General features: G+C 49.6%; 1 protein-coding gene across 4 annotated transcripts in view; it reads right to left on the reverse strand.

Moving 5' to 3' along the window:
* dgkd (diacylglycerol kinase delta) overlaps window positions 1-14,351 on the reverse strand; it is a 29,333-nt gene extending 14,982 nt beyond the window's left edge. Inside the window, exons 1-17 of one of the 4 annotated variants that reach the window (XM_086262615.1) lie at window positions 14,170-14,351; window positions 10,801-10,911; window positions 10,638-10,718; window positions 6,628-6,732; window positions 6,406-6,538; window positions 5,953-6,059; window positions 5,748-5,873; window positions 5,562-5,664; window positions 4,577-4,739; window positions 4,372-4,480; window positions 4,158-4,297; window positions 3,978-4,062; window positions 3,351-3,445; window positions 3,168-3,267; window positions 2,769-3,090; window positions 306-464; window positions 104-232 (exon numbers count right to left, since the gene is read on the reverse strand). In XM_086262615.1, coding sequence (XP_086118741.1) covers window positions 104-232; window positions 306-464; window positions 2,769-3,090; window positions 3,168-3,267; window positions 3,351-3,445; window positions 3,978-4,062; window positions 4,158-4,297; window positions 4,372-4,480; window positions 4,577-4,739; window positions 5,562-5,664; window positions 5,748-5,873; window positions 5,953-6,059; window positions 6,406-6,538; window positions 6,628-6,732; window positions 10,638-10,718; window positions 10,801-10,911; window positions 14,170-14,307 — 2,206 coding nt within the window. In that variant the 5' untranslated portion in view covers window positions 14,308-14,351. Of the gene's footprint in view, window positions 1-103; window positions 233-305; window positions 465-2,768; window positions 3,091-3,167; window positions 3,268-3,350; window positions 3,446-3,977; window positions 4,063-4,157; window positions 4,298-4,371; window positions 4,481-4,576; window positions 4,740-5,561; window positions 5,665-5,747; window positions 5,874-5,952; window positions 6,060-6,405; window positions 6,539-6,627; window positions 6,733-10,637; window positions 10,719-10,800; window positions 10,912-13,442; window positions 13,566-13,626; window positions 13,646-13,994; window positions 14,140-14,169 lie in introns of those variants that run through there. The other 3 variants (XM_086262617.1, XM_086262618.1, XM_086262616.1) reach the window with 3 other exon arrangements.
* Window positions 14,352-14,574: the final 223 nt, after the last annotated feature.

Here is a 14,574-nt window from a genome sequence, read left to right on the forward strand (position 1 = left end):
ACACACACACACACACACACACACACACACACACACACACACACACATCACTACTGGCATCATAAACACACACTTTAAGGAGTCAGACCTGCCGGCCTGTTACCTGGATACAGGATCTTTGTGTTGAGCATAGGCATGTTGTCCCGGCTTCCTGTCTGGACAGGAAGTGATGCGGAGCTGCCCAGTGGTAGGCTGCCTTTGCTGATGAGCTTCTCACAGGGCGTCTTACTGACTGAAGACAGAAAACAAAGCATGAGTGTGCGGCGGCCGTCCCGTGGGGAAAGCACGCTTTGGATGTTTCTGACCTCTGCGAGCGCCACGATGCTTGGAGCTGTAGGACGAGTGCAGGGACGTCTTGTCCTCCTCGGTGTCCTCCTCTTCGTCCTCCTCCACCAGACCCTCCTCCTCGGCCCGGCTCAGAGAGAAGACCTGCTGCTGAGTCTGAGCGTTCTGCTCGTCCACAGCTGCAAACACACAGAAGCAGCTCAGTTCGCTCGCACCACGCTCTCCTCACATTACACTGATAAAAATATCAGAGCTGGTCATTTACTGATTTCTAAAGTAAATTAGTTGTCAAACAGCTAACAGATCATCTGCAGAGGTTTATTTGAAGAGTTTCAGTCAGGTTTCAGAGCTCAGCACAGCACAGAAACAGCTTTAGTGAAGGTTACAAATGATCTTCTTATGGCCTCTGACAGTGGACTCATCTCTGTGCTTGTCCTGCTAGACCTCAGTGCAGCGTTCGATACTGTCGACCATAATATCCTATTAGAGCGTTAGAACATGCTGTAGGTATTACAGGTACTGCACTGCAGTGGTTTGTATCATATCTATCTAATAGACTCCAGTTTGTGCATGTAAATGGAGAGTCCTCTTCACACACTGAGGTTAATTATGGAGTTCCACAGGGTTCAGTGCTAGGACCAATTCTGTTTACATTATACATGCTTCCCTTAGGCAGCATCATTAGAAGACATAGCATACATTTACACTGCTATGCAGATGACACCCAGCTCTATCTGTCCATGAAGCCAGATAACACACACCAATGAGTTAAACTGCAGGAATGTCTTAAAGACATAAAGACCTGGATGGCCGCTAACTTTCTGCTTCTTGATTCAGATCAAACTGAGGTTATTGTACTCGGCCCTGAAAATCTTAGAAATATGGTATCTAAGCAGATTCTTACTCTGGATGGCATTACCTTGGCCTCCAGTAACACTGTGAGGAACCTTGGAGTCATTTTTGACCAGGACATGTCCTTCAACGCACATATTAAACAAATATGTAAGACTGCTTTCTTCCATTTGTGCAACATCTCTAAAGTTAGAAATATCCTGTCTCAGAGTGACGCTGAAAAACTAGTTCATGCATTTATTACTTCCAGGCTGGACGACTGTAATTCATTATTATCAGGATGTCCAAAAAACTCCCTGAAAAGCCTTCAGCTGATCCAAAATGCTGCAGCAAGAGTGCTGACAGGGACTAGAAAGAGAGAGCAGATTTCTCCTGTTTTGGCTTCCTGTTAAATCCAGGATTCAAAATCCTGCTCCTCACATACAAGGTCTTAAATAATCAGGCCCCATCTTATCTTAATGACCTTGTAGTACCATATCACCCTATTAGAGCACTTCGCTCTCACACTGCAGGCCTACTTGATGTTCCTAGAGTATTTAAAAGTAGAATGGGAGGGAGAGCCTTCAGTTTTCAGGCCCCTCTTCTGTGGAACCAGCTTCCAGTTTGGATTCAGGAGACAGACACTATCTCTACTTTCAAGATCAGGCTTCAAACTTTCCTTTTTGCTAAAGCATATAGTTAGGGCTGGACCAGGTGACCCTGAATCCTCCCTTAGTTATGCTGCAATAGACATAGACTGCCGGGGGATTCCCATGATGCATTGAGTTTTTCCTTTCCAGTCACCTTTCTCACTCACTATGTGTTAACAGACCTCTCTGCATTGAATCATATCTGTTATTAACCTCTGTCTCTCTTCCACAGCATGTCTTTATCCTGTCTTCCTTCTCTCACCCCAACCAATCACAGCAGATGGCCCCGCCCCTCCCTGAGCCTGGTTCTGCCGGAGGTTTCTTCCTGTTAAAAGGGAGTTTTTCCTTCCCACTGTCGCCAAAGTGCTGCTCATAGGGGTCATATGATTGTTGGGTTTTTCTCTGTATCTATGAAGCGCCTTGCGGAGACTTATGTTGTGATTTGGCGCTATATAAATAAAATTGAATTGAATTAAAGTGACCGAACTCATCAAGCTTCCTGCCCTGGTTTCCTGAATCTGAACCAGCATGACCCCAGCTGAGTCCCGCAGCTGGGGTCTGTCTGTGGACAGAGTCTAACAACAAACCTGAGGCCGAGCTGTTCTGCAGCAGCAGACATTGAGATCTGATCCTGGATCAGTGTGTTTGTCATTTCTGTAACTCAGCCCAGCTTCAATCTGTGGGAGGAACTGATGAGCATTTACCCAAATTTTTCAGAAGGACAGAAAATCTAATTTTTCCCTTTAATTGCATCTCATACAGCCCCCCGATCCATCGTCGAAAATAAACCTGTTATCACTCATCTCTTTAAAGCCCTCCTCCCCAAACACCTGCTTTCCTCTGATAGGCCAGCCTGTGGCAGCCTGCTAAGGGGCAGCTGTACTGACTGTAGCTGAGTATCCACAGCCTCATGGAGATTTGACTTTACTGAGCTGTATCTGAACAGCTCCTCTGTGAAACCACCACACCTGTTCAGGTGAGTCCTGACCATGACGGGCTCACCTTTCTCAGTGTGCTCAATGATCTGCCGGATGGCCTTCTTCAGACTGTTGGCTCTCAGCATCAGCTGTTCTCGAGGTTTAAAAATGGCAGCTGTTACCACAGAGGAGGAGGAGGTGGAAGGGGTGGGGCGTGAAGAGCAGGTGGAAATGGGCAGAAAGTGGGGAGGAGGAGGAAGATGAAGAGGAGGCAGCACAAGTCCCTCCACCTCCTCCTGCTCCTCAGCGATGGTTGGGGGAGGAGCTGGAGGGAGCACAGAGGACGCCTGAGACTCCTCATTTAGAGTCTTCAGCAACGAGTCCAACTTCTCCTTCAGCACACCGCACTGAGACAGAAAACGCGAGTCATCAAACACAGACGCGAGTCATCAAACACAGACTGGTGCCTTTTCAGTTGTGGTACCTTCTTGGCCATGGCCTCTGACTCCTCCGAACTCTCCGTGTTCTTCTCGTAAGCTTTACCAACCCGGGCCACAAAGTCCTTCACCGTCTCACAGAGAACTCTGCAATGAACCACACAAACACCACCATTACTCAATTACACCTAAGACACGACACAGATGGCTGCGCAGGTGGGTGGGCGTACTTGGCCGAGGAGATAACCACCGAGTGCTTGTCAGAGGTCAGGATCTTGGACAGGTGAGCAGCCACTGAGTCCTCATACGTGAGAATGTGCTGGACCTGGATTAGAGGATGGAAACAGTCGAGTCAGAGGAGTCTGTTCGTTGTTCCCAATCTGATTCAGAAAGCACGACACTTTCAAAATAAAATCATGGTGGCTTCTGTCAGTGTCAGATCGGCCCCTCTGCTCACATTCAGCACAAGCTCAGCCACATTCACGGAAACATATCCACTTACTCATCATTAGGTTGCTAGGTAACATTGATCCCTGACTTTAATACTGATCAGTATTAAAGTCAGGGAGCAGCACTGGCATCACTGCTGCCCTGGTTATTGTCTTATTGACGATGATCTGATTAGCTGATATTAAAACCTGCCAAATCTGGTCCTGCACAAACCAGAAAAAGCCAGTTTGCTCATAAAGCCTCATCCAAGCATGCTAAGCCTCTGAATACTGTTATACTCTTTGTAAATGAGTGGCTTTGGTTTGTTCCACCAGAGGAAAGAATCACAGAAACCCACACACGACCAATGCAGAGGACAATGAGATTGGCCACACCCATTCTTCATCAGAGCAGTGCTGAGGTCTCACCTCAGAGTCATCGCTGCAGTCCTCGGTGACAGTGGATGCAGAGTGTTGCCGTGGAAACTTAGTCTCATAGACCATGATGCTCCACCTGCAACAGGAAGAGAGAAAGGCGTGGTTTACCTGAGCTACAGCCCGGACCCGTAGGTCGTCCCCATCCTCGTGTGACATCAGATAACTGGTCACCTGTCAAGCATCTTGGTGCTGGCTCTCTCCAGTTTCTCCAGAATTTGAGGGAGCTGGGTGTCATCGTCGCAGGCCGAACCCCAGCCCAGAACCCGGGCAAGGTCATTCCCGGTCCCCAGAGGAAGAACGCCGAGCTGACACTGAAACACAGATACACACAGTCAGCGGCGAGCACGGCGGGAGGCAGAGCACGAGTTAACCTGCAAGCTCGTACCTGCTTGTGCAGCGTGAGCATATCGATCTCAGACAGCACCCAGCCAACGCTGCCATCTCCTCCACACACCAGGATCCTGAAGGTATCGAACTTCTGGAACAGCCGCAGACTGCCACACACACACACACACACAGGTGTGAACTTGCATGTCAAACATACTGTGTGTTACTGTGTTTTTGTCTGTGTGCGTCTGTGTGCGTGTCACCCCAGGTGAGGCCCTCCATTCATCAGGTCAAACACCTGCGCCGGGTTCAGCAGCTGCTTGAAGCGCCGCAGGAACTTCACACCCTGATTGTCTCCACTTTTAGAGTTAACAAAGACCAACAGAGGACTGGTGCAGGACGGAGGACACGACGCCTTCCAGAAACCTGCGCACACAACACACACACACACCAGCTGTTGGTCTGCCGTGGGTTAGTGGGGCACTGGTTTGTGTCGACCTCCTGCAGACCGACGTGGGCGGTGCTGGCTCTGATGCTGCACACATTAAAACCTCTGTAACAGCCGCTTTAACCCGAGAGCCCACCCTGAGGCCCTTTGCTGTCATATTTCAGCCTGCACAGAGTGAGTGGGTCTGCTGTAGGGACCGGTGAGGGTGGTGAGCTTTTTCAACGGTCGTCAGACCACAACTTTATTGGTTCGTATTGGTGTCAAAGGTCATCTTTGTGGGGGAAGTGTCGGCATTCTGACGTCTTCAAAGTTTATGGCACAGAGCTCAACGTTTCTCTGTGAGGAGACACGTTGATGGTGTGGATGAACCTGCCTGTTTACCGAGCACACTCATCTTTATTGTTTATTATCTTTAATTGCAGTCTGGAGATGTTCTTTCTTGTGGGATGAAGACAGCTGTGTTTAGTTCTCTGACATGTCCGTTTTTACCGCCATTTTAATGAAGCTCCAGCACAGACGTGCAGGTACAGAGACGGAGATGTGGCGGTACTGTCCGAGCGGCCGTACCCATCATTCAGGAGAACGCTGACTGTGCGATCATGTTCAGAGGGTTCACTGTGTGTGTTACTGACATCAGGAGAAATAAGAAGGAAACCTGCAGGGTCGCGTCAGCGTGAGGTGGTAATGTTAGTGATTATAATGGTGATGGTGGGGATGACGGCTGTGTGAGCAGATCTGCAGTGAGTGTGTTTGCCCTGCGGGGGGCAGCGTGGGGCTCAGACTGACAGGAGCACACTCACCGTCTGAGTCGATGCTGTTGAGTGCCGTCGGAGGGATGACGGACACTTTGCACTGACCAAGGGGACACTTGGAGGACAGCTGCTCCTTACAGCTGGAGTGCACCTGTGGAGACAGCTCACCTGTTCACACATCTGACGTGTGTGTGTGTGTGTGTGTGTGTGCGTGCGTGTGTGCGTGTGTCTCACCATTGCTTTACACCACAGACACCTCCAGTCCTGCAGCCGCAGCACACTGCCGCACGTTTTATCACACACGGTGCACTTGGCCGACACCGGCAGGTTTCCCTCCAACCACTGATGAGGCATCGACACCTGAGCACAGAGGTCAAAGGTCAGAGGTGAGCCGTTCCCCGACTCAGAATTGACAGGACATCTGTGCTGTGTGTCTCACCCCGTCCTCGTCCTCAATGATGTCCTTCCCGATAGAAGCTAGCGTTGTCCATTTACAGTTGTTGGTGGCTCTGACTGCACACCGTTTGTGAGCCTTAAATTTACACACTGAAACACACACACAGACACACAGGTCAAATTATCCTGCGGCTCATCTACAAACTGCAGAGCACAGCCCCTGAGCTGGAGCTGTCTGCTGATAGCATTCAGCCTCAAAAGCTTTGTTACAGGCCAATAAAGGAAAGCTGTATCTGAAGGATGCAGTCCGCCTGCATGCTGATTCACAGGATGCTGATTCACACCCACCTCCACGTGTACACAGGTGGAGGTGGGTGGAGCACACTCAGCTCCAAGTTTGTTGATCAGGAACACGCTGCTGCTCACAGACAGCACTCCTCACTGTCACTATAACAGCTCTTTGCTCTGCACCGTGTGTGTGTGTGTACTTGTGTACCTTCACAGGAGAGGCCGTGTGACGTGACCCCTGACAGAGCCTCCCTGCACACGTTGCAGTACGTGGGTCTGGCGTGGGAGCAGGCGTACCAGTTGTGCATCCCACTGAAGTGGTCCATGCTATACTGGGTGGACTGGGACACACACACACACACACACACACAGTGAGCAGGCTGTACAGAGACCAGTCTCTGTACACTGGGATGGCAGGGACGAGACTGACCTCATAATTCTGTCTGTTCTGGATGCTGCGCAGCGCCGTCATCCAATCCTCCATTTCCTTCCTGTTGTCTGCACAAAGGATGAGGCGCCGACAGGGCGTGATCACCTGAAACACACAGGTGCATACATCACGGTGCATTCACAGTCCACAGCCAGATGTAGGAGTTTCAGATGTCACACTTCAAACTTTAATTAACAAGATGTCAAATCATGAGGACACAGCTGGAAGCTTGAAGAGCTGCTGCCCTCATAACTCTGTGACTTCTTGATCAGCTGCTCTACAATGAAGCTTCTGTTTCCTCAATGACAGAAACAGACCCAACCAAGAAACCCTTATCAGGTATCCAGTGCTCACACACACACACACACACACGCACACACGCACACACACACACACGCACGCACACACACACGCACACACACACACGCACACACGCAAACTGTGTGTGTGTGTTAGAGTTGGTGCCTCTGTCACTCTGCTCCTCCTCAGGTTGTGTCTCAGGTGTGGTGCATGCTGGGAAACGCGCTCAGACTGCTGCAGGGTCTGATGAGTGGCTACATTCTGACTTGTTCTGGATCAGTTTTGCTCCTGCTGTTGCAGTTTCCTGAACTTTTACTCTGATGTCTGGGAATAAAAGCACACGAGGCTCAGTCCGAACACTCTGGGAATGATCAGGGTTCCGTGTGAGAGCTTAGTCACGTCCCAACAAAGCCTCGTTTCAGGACGCGACCACAGAACCTGCAGCACAGGCTCGGCCGTCACACGGAGAGCATCACAGGACGCCGGGATATCTGGGAGCAGACTTCCTTGCTCGGGCTGCTGACACCTGTCAGGAGCAGAGATGGGCAGTAACGCGTTACTTGTAACGTGTTACTGTAATCCGATTACTTTTTTCAAGTAACGAGTCAAGTAAGGGATTACTATTGCAAAAACGGTAATTAGATTACCGTTACTTTCCCGTGAGCCGCGTTACTAAAACCGTGAGTTTTTTGCCAGAATGTCTCACGACAGTGACGTAAGCGAGTGCGACGTTCGTGACAACAGCTGTGTGCAGATCAACAGTGGATCATATATCGAGTGCAGAGAGAGTATGAGCGTGCAGCGTTTAAAGCGTGGAAGTACTGACCTTACTTTGAGTTTGATTCCATAAAAAGTGACAAAAACATTAGTGTCCGCTGTGCGTGGGAAGAAAACTTCTTTTTACAGCAAAAAAACCCCTAAACTTCCAACAAGCACCGAGTAGCTACGACGTAATGGGAAACTCACAGAGAAACTCGCGGATTCTTCCACTGACCGCGGCACACCTGCACCAGGGTAAACCTCCGCCTACCCCACTCCTGCTTTACAGGTGAAAATAGAGCAACAGGACCGCTGAGTCTTTGACTTTATTTATTTTCTGCTGTGTTTTACTTGCATCTATTTGAAAGACTGAGTGTAAACACACAAAATATTTTATTTTATGAGCTGGAATGTGCAGAAAATAGGTTTAAATGTTAAACTAATTTCTTCCAGTCAGAGAATGTTGCAGATAATTAAATTTTTGCTTGATGCATAAAGTTAAAAGATTAAAACTAATAAAACAAGTTTTAAAAAGAGACTTTTCCATTTGATTACATTTTGTATGATGATTATGCAGAAAAAGTAGAATTGGGCTGAAAGATCTATCACTTTATCACCTCTTCAGGTTGTAAATCGTGTTTTTAAAAAGTAACTAAGTAATTAATTACTTTTGAAAATAAGTCATCAGTAAAGTAACAGGATTACTTTTTGGGGATGTAATCAGTAATTAGTTACTGATTACTTTTTTCAAGTAACTTGACCAACACTGGTCAGGAGAGCTCGCAGCGCGGTGCCTTACGGAGAGAAGGAATCAGCCGTCAGTGGTCACGTTAACCCGACGAATAGGAAGAGCGAGCACGGAGCGCGGGTCCCCCAGCTGCCGACTGGACTTTGACACTGTGGGATGAGTCCACACAGACAGAAACACAGCCCGGGTTGGGCTGCGGCTTTGAACATCTAGAACTTTTACAAGTATTCTGGGCTCCTCCCCCTGTAAGACAACTTTCTTGTGATTGGCTGGCGTTGGGAAGCCTGCAGATTACAGATGAGCAGCGCAGCATTATTTTGTATTTTATTGTAATTGTGTGCTAAGTCGTTCCTGCAGAGGGCGCTCCACGTCGGCTCACCGACCAATCACAACAGTTGATGGCGTGGAGCTGCTCAGCCTCAGTCTGTACAGCCGCTGTCGGCAAACGGGCATCACAAACAGGAAGTGACATCACGCCATCGCACACAATGGACCTCTGTGAGCACAAACAGAGACAGCAGTGTTTCTTGCCCCTCCCCCACCGTCCCTGAACCTCTGCTTTCTCTCCACATCGTCATCACCCAATCACTGAGCTGTACAAAGTCACCTGACGTCTCCTCCTCTGCCTGTTTCCAGCTTCCTGCTCCTGTCCTCGCTGCTGCAGCCGACTCATGCTAAGCCTCGGGAAGTCCACAGATCCACACACAGCGGCATGAACGCAGGGGAATAAAACACGTTCCTTCATTCCCGTGTCATGTGACCCACGGGGTCTTTTCCCAGAGCTCAGTTTAAAACGCGGCGGACACCTCAACAGTTCACTTAAGCCACCAAAGCAGCTGTGCATGAGCCACAGTTCACAATAATCCTCCTTTGTGTGATCGGAACACATGGGCGAAGGAAGCGTTTAAAACGAGAACTAATGAGCTCTGTCGACAAAACGAAAGCTCGATTAATCGCCATCACTCTGCTTCCACCGTCTGACTAACGGTGAGCGCTGATGGAGACCGCCCGGCCCACTTGGGTCAGCGTCACCGAGGCTCAGAGCAAAACACGTGTGAAGGCCCGGAGGAGAGACGTCACCAATAACAGCGTGAAGGATCTGACGCAGCGGTGAGTCAGGAAGCGTGAAGCCGGTCAGCTGTCGGTGACATCATGACCTTTTGACCAATAGCTGACTTACCGCGTCCTGACGAAAGTCCGGCTCAGAGTCCCGATCCTGGTTCTGGTCTGCTGTCGTCTCTGCCTCGCTCTGACCATTTCTCCCTGCACCGGCCCCGCCCCCTTCCTTTTCTACCCAATCCAACCAGCAAGAAGGAGGAGTGTGTGTGTCAGCTGTGTTCATGTGACTGTGTATTTTTAGCACACAGACTGTTATTATACCGACCACACACACACACACACACACACACACACACACACACACACACACACAGACTCTTTAAACAAACTTCAAAGGCCTCAATTACAGGAAATGACTTCACTCGCCAAAATAAGACGCTCTCTTCCTGTGTGAGTCCGTTGTGTGACTAAAACAGAAACTCTGATGAGCACAAACAGCTCCGAGCATCAAAGCGACAACAGCACAAAACACACAAATGGATTCAGTTAGAAACAAAAGAAAAGCTGAAGATTATTCAACACAACATTTCAAAATTTATAAAAAAAAACTAATCTGTGAAAAATGTTAAAAATAGAAAAAAATAAATATGTAAATAAATAAATTAGAGTAAATATGTTTACACTAAAGGAAAACCAGGTTTTTAATGGACGCCAGCAGCACACACAGACACACACACAACCAGACACACACAAACACAGACACACAATGAGTGACAGACGTAACTCAGCCACGCCTGCTTCCAGTCACTGATCAGCTGATTAGACAGAATGTGAATTAAACAGGAATCTATCCTGAGGTCACTTCCTGTAGTGTAACCACACAGAGCAGGAACAGCGGCCTGTGTGGGGACTATTTTCAGCGGTGGATGAACCTGGCCGTGCTGCTGCAGGTTTGGCCAGAGGGGCCGATGGTGCGATATGGCAGCCTGGCTTCTGTCAGTCTGCCCCAGGGCAGCTGTGGCTACAACTGTAGCTGCCTCCACCAGTGTGTGAATGTGAGAGTGAATGAATAGTGGTATTGTAAAGCGCTTTGGGTGCCTTGAAAAGCGCTATATAAATCCAATCCATTATTATTAAGACTCACGGTGAAGCTGTTGTTGACGTTTTTGGTGCTGGACTCGGCCACGCTGGCGTCCGTCAGGTCGACTTCGTCAAAGATGATGGACTGCAGACACACAGAAAAGGTTATGCTCACGCGTGCGTCCTCAGAACACAGCCCAGCAACTGAGCGGCAGGGTGGGGCTCACCTTGGCGGTCTGAGCGTAGTACAGTGTCCTCCCTCTCAGCTTGAAGTATCGCCGCTTCCAGCGCTGGAACGAGCTCGTCTGTTTCAGCAGGTTCCCCTCCTTCAGCACAGTCTGAAACACACACACACCTGTGAGCACAGATTTCTTCTTTCTCAAGCTGAAAGTGTGTAAATCTTGTGTAAAGATGGAGGCTGTCCGCTGCACAGTTTTAAATAAAGTTGGAAGTGTTTGAATGTTTCTGGCGGCTGAGGCGTGGGACAGCAGGAAACAGTGGAGTGCAGCTTCCTGTCAGAGTCCCACATGACTCAATCTCAATGTTTGTCCCATACTCTAAATATAACCCATGTTCTTCCTGTTCTTCCATTTGCTGCCGCGGGAAATTCCAGACTTCACTGCATGAGCAGGCATTAAACCTGTGATTTATCTCCTCGTTCCCGTGCTTTTATTTTGAAAAGTTAAAAAACTCCGTCTTTTATGTCTGTCAGAATTATTATTGACATTATTCTAATTTTCTCTCATTTTCAGTGTTTGAAGAGATTTGTGTCGTGTCCAAATTCCTGGGCTGCTTCCTCCTGAGGCCGCATTTGTAGACCGATTACGTCACAGCGACGCGCCGAAGGCTGTTCAAATTCGTAGACTCCTCCGAATGCAGCCGACAAATGCGTCCTCATTTTCCCCGAATTTGAAGGATGGGTCGGGTGTGTCCTTCGTGGCCCACCATATCCCAGAATTCATAGCGCGGCCCAGCCAAACTCCAGTTTCCAACAATGGCGGCCGCTACTAAGTTTTAAAATTACTCTTACTAATCTTTCTGGGTCACAAAATAAACTTTTAACATATTTTCAGGCGAGAAAGTAGCTGTGAAAACTTCAAATATCTGCTCGGTTTATCAAGATATCGCATATTTGCAAAAGTGCTTCGACGTTTTCGGAGACGTCTGTTACACACCAGCTCGACAGCGAGCCAGGAGCTCGCGGGTCACTGGAGCCGCCGAGAACGGCACAACTCCCGGCACATCACTTTCAGATCACTTTCGCTGCTCGGGTTAAACGTGATATATAAGTCACTTAGACAACCTAAAAATGTTATTGTTGGGCTTTTTTCAGTGTTTTGTTTGTTCGTGAGTAAATCGGTTTGGCTGAGATTAAAGTTATTAGATTAGATAAAACTTTATTAATCCCCCGGGTTGGTTCCTCCTTGGTTTTCACACAGCTGACTAAACGTCAAACAGAAAACTGATTAAACAGAAGTATGAGACGGTCGAGAGTTTACGCCAGTGTCCTGTTATATTTTAGATAGCAAGGAGCAGACGGCCGAGTTCATTAAACTCCACCGAGACAGCGCTGACGCTAACTAGAAGGCGAGACCGTCCAATTTAACAGCCGTTTACTTCCGGCCTACCCGACCACCTCAGGAGGATGCAGTCCATGAATTTGGACACGACCAAAGACACCTGCAGTGATGCTCACACCTCTGATGAAGTCTCATAGTGTCAGCTTTGGTTTATACACAGATAGTTTACACTGAGTTTGTTATTACAGAGAAACATCCATCCATCCGCTTCCACTTATCCTTTCCAGGGTCGTGGGGGGCGCTGGAGCCTATCCCAGCTGTCATAGGGTGAGAGGCGGGGTACACCCTGGACAGGTCGCCAGTCAGGGCTAACATGCAGAGACAGACAACCATTCGCACTCACATTCACTCCCAATGGGCAATTTGGATTAATCAATTAACCTGTCCCCACAAGCTGCATGTCTTTGGATGGTGGGAGGAAGCTGGAGTACCCGGAGGGAACCCACGCAAACACGGGGAGAACATGCAAACTCCACACAGAAAGACCCGGCCTGATGGTGGAATTGAACTCAGGACCTTCTTGCCGTGCGGCTCTATGAAGTGAGGACTCGGTGAAGATCTGCAGGTCACAGCGTTGACCCGTTAACCCTTTCGCCATGACGACGCCATGTTCACAGAGGAACACCTGGCACATTTGATCTGGTGCCCAATAACACCGCTCTCTGTGAGTGGGATTAAGTCACCGGAGGCCCCCCTGCAGCAGGAACCACACCTCACTCACCTGTGTCCTGCTCATCAATGATGCCTACCGCCCTGAAAACCAGAGCCTGTCTTTGGTCAGCTCTGTAGGTCGAAGGAAGCGCCTCACAGTGAGCTTTCAGGACTCCGGGTTTGTTTTTTAAATTGTTTCCTAATGGAGCTGCTTTAACATCGTCTGACAACACGATGTCCACATTTCCGAGTCTTTAGCCTGCCCGTGAAGGCAGCAATATGAAAAACGATCAGTAATCAATAAAAGTATAATCTGTCACGTATTGATCAGCGGTGCCAGTTTGAGTTCCCGCTGTTCTCTATCGCAGTTAAAATCCCGCTGCTTTTACCGGAAAACCGGCCGTTACGTGTCGACCGTGATGGGACCGTTATGTGTCACAGTGCTAAAGCTAACGTAGCGCCGCCTCAGCCGCCTCTGTCCACCCCGCAGCAGCACGCGCATTTAGGCCACCAGCGATAGGAAACACCGATGTCTCACAGCGGGCCCAAATCTTTCCGTTATCAGGTGTGAGCTAGTAACCGGTATGTGTTACCGGTTTAAACTCGCGACGTTTCTCTGTTGTTTCCGTGCGTTTTACCGGCGTCTCCGCTGACTTTATGCCGTTTCTGCCCGAATTAGGTTTAACGGAAGCTCCACAGATGGTGAAAAAACCGCACCAGTCAGATCCGTGTTTACACCCGGTCATCTACTGAAACTCGGTGTCTGGCTACGGCGTTTCCTGTTATGTGGTTTAGAAATGGTCTAAGAGCTGTGGCCCTTACCCCAGAAAGCACAGTTTTTCCAGGGACGCTGAAGCCTGGGCTCAGAACTCTGTTTAAAATCGGTCAGATTTAAAGTGACACCAATCTTTGGACTACGGGAGCACGGGCCAAAGACAGTAGACCGGTTTAAGGCGCAAACGCGTCCGGTCTTCAGTTCGGCGTCACCAGCATGCAGCCCACATCTCACACTTGTGTTTTAAAGGCAAAGATAGCGCCGCCCGCAGCGGCCAGTGGAGGACGGCTGTCCGGGAAACAGACGTCAGAGCAGCGCTGAAACATCACACATCATGTTCACTGCGCGCCGGAGTATCCGACGGTCGATGTCTGGTCCGAACATGTTTCACTCTAACAATAAACCGGCTGCTTACCGCTAGAAAGAGGGACCGGCTTTTAAAGAGTCCGTATTTTACATGGAGTTCTGCGGGCCGGTGAGCCGGTGGACAGCGCCGTGCCCTCAGGCTGCGTGTGGCCCTGCGCTGCTGAATGAGCGCCGCCGCTGACCGCCGGCTATGCGCAAGGAGCCCCGGATGTTAGCACACGTACCTTGCTGCGGATCTGGCCGGACGTCGACACTTTTCGGATGAGTTTCTGCGGAGTTCCGGGCTCCTGTTCCGGCTCACTATCTGATGACTCGTCAGGGCACCGCGCCGCGGCGGAATCCGGTCCCCCTGCCTCCGCCATCCTGCCATCAGACCCCCGGTGTCTACCGCTAGGGGGAGCAGCGCCCCCCAGCGGCAGAGACCGGACAGCACAGCGGAGCCGACCCCTGGTGGTCACTCGGTGACATTACAACAACACGAGTTCTCCGCTGGCGTGAAAACAGCCTGAACTCAGCGGAGAGGGTTTGATGGTCCACTGAGCTCCGACAGGCCTGTGTGACCCATAGCATTCCCGCCTCTTACCTGAAAAGGTTCCTCTGTGAAGCAGCCCGACGCCTCGTGAAAGTCA

Source organism: Aulonocara sp. 'chitande type north' Nkhata Bay, linkage group LG14, assembly GCF_057382095.1.
Source record: "Aulonocara sp. 'chitande type north' Nkhata Bay isolate Kocher_YH1m ecotype deep benthic linkage group LG14, A_spYH_male_GT1.1, whole genome shotgun sequence".
Lineage (NCBI taxonomy): Eukaryota > Metazoa > Chordata > Actinopteri > Cichliformes > Cichlidae > Aulonocara > Aulonocara sp. 'chitande type north' Nkhata Bay.